The sequence below is a fragment of the Odontomachus brunneus genome, unplaced genomic scaffold (genome assembly GCF_010583005.1).
Source record: "Odontomachus brunneus isolate Ranch 3 - 2012 unplaced genomic scaffold, Obru_v1 Obru_scaffold_014, whole genome shotgun sequence".
NCBI lineage: Eukaryota > Metazoa > Arthropoda > Insecta > Hymenoptera > Formicidae > Odontomachus > Odontomachus brunneus.
The window spans coordinates 2,761,558-2,768,625 of NW_022639464.1; the positions used below are offsets into that span (position 1 = coordinate 2,761,558).

A 7,068-nucleotide genomic window follows, 5' to 3' on the forward strand; every position below is an offset into this window, starting at 1 on the left:
TCCCCGAGCAACCCCCCGTCCTGAAAGGATTAATAATAACGGGCAGTAAGTTCATATGTAAGAGCGAATTTTCTATAAAAGAAATTCATGAAAGAAATTCAACATTGCGATATCTATTATTGCATATATCGTCGCTAGCATATAGGTCGCGACGAAGAGAATAACTCTACGCGCTCTTAAAATTTTACCATTGAAATCTCGACCCGTCCGTAGAATACGACACCTTAAAAGCTCGCAGAAATTTACAGCCAGCCGGTTGATACGGCTTGAACAGGGCGGAAATTACTCTTCGATTCGCACACGCATGCAGTAGTGCGCTCTCTCTTTCTCTCTCTGTTTCTGACTCTCTCTCTCTCTCTCCCTCCTCCTCTCTTTTTCTCTCTCTGGCTGGCGCGACCGATATTCCACGTCGAAAGAAATATATAGGTCCCACGATTTCGTGAAAACTTCGCCATTAGCCGCACCCCGGAATAATTCCTCGGAGTTCCCGTTACTACAATGCGTTAAAAACAATTTCGGAAAGTTCGTCTCCCCTCCACCCGCCGGCTGTTCCGGCGCGTCGTCGTCGGAAGGAATGTCTTTTCGAAATTTCCTGCGTTGCGATAAGAAATCCGCGGGTGGCGGACGAACGAACGCCGAGTCGAAACTTTCGCGTGGGTGCGAAACTTGGAGAATTTACGAGGGCCAGGTCGGAAAATTCCGCGGGCATTACAGATGGGAAAGCGAGGAGCGCGCGCGCGTCCGGAAATTGCGCTTCGATTCCTTTTACGAAGTGGCCGATATCCGATAGAACGTCGGATAGAGAAGAGGACGCGCCTAATACGCTCCCCGGTCCGCCGGAACTTTTACAATAGCGAAATCGTCGCGATCAACATTCCCAACATGACAATCACGCGGCGCGGCGCGGCCGGCCCGGCAAATTGTACCGCAACGCCTCGCCTCGCCTCGCCAGGCCGCCCCGACGAGATCATTTATCCGAATGTATCGTTCGCAGTTGACATTCGTTAAAAAGTTTGCGACGTGTTCCACGGCGCGAAACGAACGGGGCGCGAGCCCGCGATTCAATTAATTTCACCAGTCGTAACAGAGCAGAAACTTTTCTCGCGATACACGTCACTGGTATTTCAATAACTTTCCATCTGAAAATATCCAGCACGTGCTGCATAGTAAAGTCCTCGTTATCGGGATCACGTCTGGAAACCCGGCCACCTCCACTTTCTTCTCATTCTTCTTCTTCTTCTTCTTCTTGTGTTCTTCGCTTCCGTTACAGTTCGCGTAAAGTAGATTATATTCGCCGAATGAGACGTGATAGATTGATGGATGGTTTATTTATTCCTGGCGTAAGCCAGCCGAAAGAACTTCTTCTAATAATGGCTTCGCTGCGTAACAGAAGCAAGAGAGAGTGACGCGATCAAAATAGCCGGTTCTGTCTCGAGCCGGAGAAGCGACTACCGATACGTCACGACAAAAGACACAGCTGCGAGAGATTAGAGAAATATTTTACCTTGTAACATTCGCTTTTGTACGCGCGGCAGAGAGGACAGATGTGTCGAAATGAGATCGCGACAACTCACGCTACGAGAAAACATTGTACAAGCGGGATATCTTTGTGTTGCAGGCGAGCGACCGGAAGCAATGCAGACCGGGACCGCGGGGCCGATACTGTCCTCGAGCTGTCTTTTGGTGTCCCTGATCATTTTGTACATATCTTCGGTGTAATCGAAAACGAAAATACAGCGCCAACGGCCAGAGTTCACATCCGTCGCGGTACGTTTCCCTTGCGTTCACGCGAATGCAAACGAACGATTTCACCGAATACATAACGTCTGCGGGGCAGCGACTACGGTTTGTACAGGATACAAACGACTTCCTCACGAGTGATCGAGGAGAAGCGGTTTTAGCCGGCGCATTGCCCCCTGAATAATTCGTAAAGTTTTTATAAGAGAATCAAACTGCCAATTGCCCGGAAATAGCAGTTCTTCTTGACAGCGCAGTAGCTCTCAATTAATTCAATGTTACTTCTTACAAAAGCATTACGAATTATCAACTATTAGCAATGTGTCGAGTTGTCGGAAATATATTTGTTGCATAGTAAATCTCAACTAGCGAGGAATGTTGGGCGACGCGAAGGTTCAAAAGTCGCGCGTCGTGAGGCTTCGCTTCACGAGTGATTACTTGCACTTTTTTCCCTTTTGTTGAAAAGACCGGATCTAGTTGGCTCAAGGGATATGTCGGCTATATTTATGTATTTGTCGTGAGAGAAACAGTGGAAATAAAGTCGCAAAATGTTCTTCTTTTATTTTTCTCCTTAGAGATACTTCTATCCGAGTCTCATGAAAATCAAAATAATATTACGGTTAAGAAATAGAAAAGAACTGATTTGAGAACAGTGAAGAATATTTTCCAGCGTCTTGAAATTTGATATTAACATTCTCCATTGTTAATTAATAAATTTGGATAGCGTGTTGTCAGTTAAAATAAAGTTTATTATAAATGTATGATATATTGTTTCCGGTAATAAAAGCAATTTTCATTCCGATATTAAGATCCGATTTCATCAACATCGATTGAGCCTTGATCTGAGTTTAAGTCTTTATTTCAAATAATTTAAATGTGGTTTAAGGCTTGATCGACGTTGGTGAAATCGAACCTAAATGACTAAAGTCGAGCATATGGTTGGACAAGATAAAGTGGGCCTATAATTAAAGGCGGCAGCAGAAACTATAGAGATCTCTCGCCAAGTTACCAATCAAAATACATATTTTCTATACGGCGTTCTTACTTTGAGTTGCTAGTCAACTTAACTCTGTAGTAAAGCAAGATGGTCACAGGACAAGATAGTTCGTATATTTCTGTTATTACAAAAAAAATGTACAGTTTATAGGCATCGCTGCGGACATAAACACACATTTGTGTAGTCAATCACAATAATTGCTTGTCTGAAAAGTTGTAACTATGAAATTGAAAGAAAAGTGCTATCTGACACCGATCTCGCTTGTATTCGTTTCTCAGAACTGTTTTTCAGCACTAACAGCAGTTTGTGTAAAATATCAGATTTCTTTCAACTTTTGCGTCGCCTGACGTTCCTTGCAAGTATAAGAGAGCTCTCACGAACCTCTATCCTCCCTTCTTTTTTTTAATACATAAGAGGACGACGCTTCCCGAGTTGTCGTCGAGCTTATCACGTAAACATTTTCTACGTCACCTCGTACGCCATCAGTTCTCGACCCCGTGCCGACGTGTGACAGAAATCAAAATTCCGCGAAGAACGCGGAAGAGCGTGTGTACTTTCGTCTCGCGACTGTGGATGGAATCGTGCGCGCTACCGATGTGAACGCGGTCCCGATGGAAAGGCATTTAGTTAAGCAAATGTCGATGCTAATGCCGGAAGCGCGGGGGTACTTCGCGGTGGATCTGACGCCAGACGTACGAACGGGGAAGAACCGCCGCCACCGCCGCCGTCATCGCCGCCGCCGTCGCCGAGGTCGAGCCCCTTGATAATCCAGGTAATCCGCATCGAGAGAATCCGATTTACGAGAAACGTAAAGGCGAGGAGCGATTGCCTTACGGTACGTTTTACGAGCGGTCGAATCTTGGAAATGCAAGCTACGTGGATGGGATCCAATGGAAAATAAAACGTGACTCGAGTGCTCGATCCGGCAATTTTCCGTATTTCGTAAAATTGCCGCGTGATAATCGGCTGTACGCTCACATACTTTCCAACGCCCTTCCTAATCCCGATGACTTTTCCCGCGATTTTATTGCACGTCACCGAGCCCGCGAGGACGTACCGTGCTCTCTACATTTAGTTTTATTACGTTCGCGGGTTAGGTAGGTGCACAAATCTCGATCTTTGTGCTATAAATTTCAGCAACGATCTATTTTTTTTGCCAGGAAAGGAACTGAAGTAGGTGGTGTTCTAACTTTATGCCAATTCTGATGCAGCAAAATACAGATGCTGAATAAGATATCGACTTCATATTGACATTAACATCACAAATATTTGGCCATTCCGCAAACAGTATCAATTATTGATCGGGCATGTATCAGATAACATTAAGCTAATCAGTTCGAGCAATTACAGAGTCATCAGTATGATATCAAACACGCGTTTCAAACGTGAGTTGAATAAGTAGCGACACAAATTCTCAGTGTACACAAACGTACTTAAATATCTGTGATATGAAGCGCGATTGCAATGCAAACGTTAAGGCTGAGCGAGTTAATTGTATTGTGAAGAACGCGTACAGACATGTGCTAGTTTGAGTCACGATTGAACTCACGACATAGGGAATCAATGGCTGAATGCAATTCGCATTAAGTCGGTTAAAGTAGCTCTATTGTGTGCATAACGCACTTCGATTACGTCCTAATTTTCTATCTTTCCTGATCTGCGTTCTAGTTATCGCAACGTTGACAGAGGCTAATTATCGGAATATTCGACATTTGATATTCGACGTTCGATTTCCGTGCTGGAGATGGTTAAAATTAATCGTCATCAAAACGATCGAGACTTCAAATATGTAAGACTTATGAACGAGAAGGTTAATTGTTATTTCCCTTGTAATTAAATAAACGCAATACAATTTTATCAGTGAATACAAGAAGAGTTGACAAAAATATACTTGCGGGAAGAAAGAGAGAGAGAGAGAGAGAGAGAGTGAGAGTGAGAAAAGTAAATAATATACATACTATATTGTATAAAAAAGATAGATTGCAAAGAAATTTCAAGAGATAAGGGAGACCGGGCCTAGTTGGTCTACGGGGTGTGTTGGTCACGTGTTTTATTCACATATTTATCGTGAAAGGAACAGTGGAAATCACAAAGTATTCCTTTTATTGTAGAACATAGGTATACTTTTCTCTAAGTTTCATTAAAGTAGGAATAATAATACAGTTAAAAAATAGAAAAAAACCGATTCAAAAGCAACCAAGTATATTTGCGAGTGTTTCGAAATTTGGTATTGAGATAATATCTCAATACAAATTCACGGAGAATATCAGTCGTGACTGAATAAACGAAAGTGAGGTGTTATTAGCGAGAATATTTCGAGTAATAAAAATAATTTTTGTTCATAAAATTATTTATTTTTTACTGAAATCGAGCATGCGAACAGACGAAGTAAAGTTGGCTACTATTTAAAGGCTGGCAAGGTTGCGGAAATCTCTTGCGGAGAACTTGGAATTATCAATCAGAATACATATTTCATATGTGGCCTTCTTACCTCCCGAGTTGTTGACCAGCTTAACCCGATACCAGGGCAAGATGGCCATATTACAGCGTATGCAAATCACGGTTATTGCAAAGGAAAATGTGCGGTTTACAGGGTCGTTGCGTGGGCATAAAAACATAAAAAGAGGTTGTCTATATGATGTTTGTAAAGTCAATCGTAATAATTAGTTTTCTGAAAAGTTGTAACTTCGAAATACTGGAGAGTGCCATCTGTGGCCCTGGTCTCCTTTATTTATATTTATAGAAACAGATCAGCACATATGCGGCAGCGTGGTCAATGACAAATTGACACGATAATTTCTCGAAATCATCCAAAAAATAACCAGGAATAATTAAGCGCTCATTGACGCCGCATGTGATCAGGCATCAGCGGGAGGCGCAATTAACGCGGATAAATAACACTAAACGCAGCATGCACGCATAAAAGTTAATCTTGCAATCGCAAATAAACGAGAGTGAAACGGCTGAATAATTGAATCGGAGTCTACCGTACGTGGAAATTTAATACAATAATCGCTGGCGATTATTGCGGACCGCGCATAAATAAGCATTCTATCAATGAAAACAATGGCGGGGTGCGCTTTAAATCTCGACACGGTGGATAGAGCGTCGGTTAGCCCCAAGGAAAATATGCATAACGCGAATAATTCCCCGTTATACGTTTGCAAATTTTACGATCCATTGCATCCGATTGTTTCTGTGTATTCGGCGATCGCAATGATTGCATCGTCTGTTCAAATATTCAACTGTACGTCAAAATACACTGAACTGTGTAAATCGTTTGTTGCAAGAATGTGATTTTAATGGGAAAAGTATTCTCCATAAATTGCGCTAAATACGCGATATTAACTGTCGCACAGTGATATGCCACTCTTTATAGAAAAAATTGCTTTATTAAATAATATTCGAATGTGGAAAGTAATTTCGAAAAATATTCGAAAATATTCGATACTGGAAAATAATTTCAATATCGTGAAAAAAACTTATACGGTCTGTTCATATCCCATTTTTAGTCGAGCAATTATCTGACTGAGCTAGCTTGGTAAATATGTATGTGCAGTCTACATAGGCATTTACTCAGTTATTGTCCAGCATTAATGTATTCTCATCAGTTGTAAGAATACTTTAGAAATTAGTCACGATGAAGTTTTATATTCAGTGGTTGAAACACGATTTACTGTACAATAAGTACATTTTTTCCAATTTTTCTGAAATATAATACCAGTAACATTAATTCAGTTTTATAATATGCACGTATTATAATGTCTATCGTGAATAGAAACTTTAAATATTTTTATTTATATTATTTAAAAAGAGCTTAAAATTGCGTAAATAATGAGTGAACGTATAGACAAGCATAAAGCAAGAAAAAGGAATTAGAAAAACATTTCACAATATTCAATCTTATGACAAAAATGGCAACCAAAGTTAGAAATAAAAATGAACAAAAGATAAATGAAGTATATGTTAATAACACAGAATATCATTACGCGATGAAAAAGAGAGAACACAACAGGCTATTCTAATGGTAATAATACAAATGAAAATTGTCATGACAGTTTTCAAACTCACAAGGGACCTTCCGTCCCTGACGGAAACGGACACGTAAATTAAAAAAAAAAAACTTGAAACTTTGCTAAATTATTTTTGTGAAATCCGTTTTAAGGGTAAAAACAACTCCCAACAAAGAAAACTGGTACTACATACATAAGCGAATATTATCCAAACTATTAGAAATGTGAAGAAACATTTTCAACCAAATTTTCACGGTTTCAATAACACTTTATGTGATATTTTTAGACTTATCGGAAATTTTATATTTTCTTAAATATCCC

General features: G+C 40.6%; 1 protein-coding gene across 1 annotated transcript in view; it reads left to right on the plus strand.

Moving 5' to 3' along the window:
* Positions 1–2,290, plus strand: part of LOC116841198 (cell adhesion molecule 2-like) — a 95,405-nt gene extending 93,115 nt beyond the window's left edge. Inside the window, exon 5 of the mRNA XM_032808853.1 lies at positions 1,619–2,290. Coding sequence (XP_032664744.1) covers positions 1,619–1,719 — 101 coding nt within the window. The 3' untranslated portion in view covers positions 1,720–2,290. The remainder of the gene's footprint in view (positions 1–1,618) is intronic.
* Positions 2,291–7,068: the final 4,778 nt, after the last annotated feature.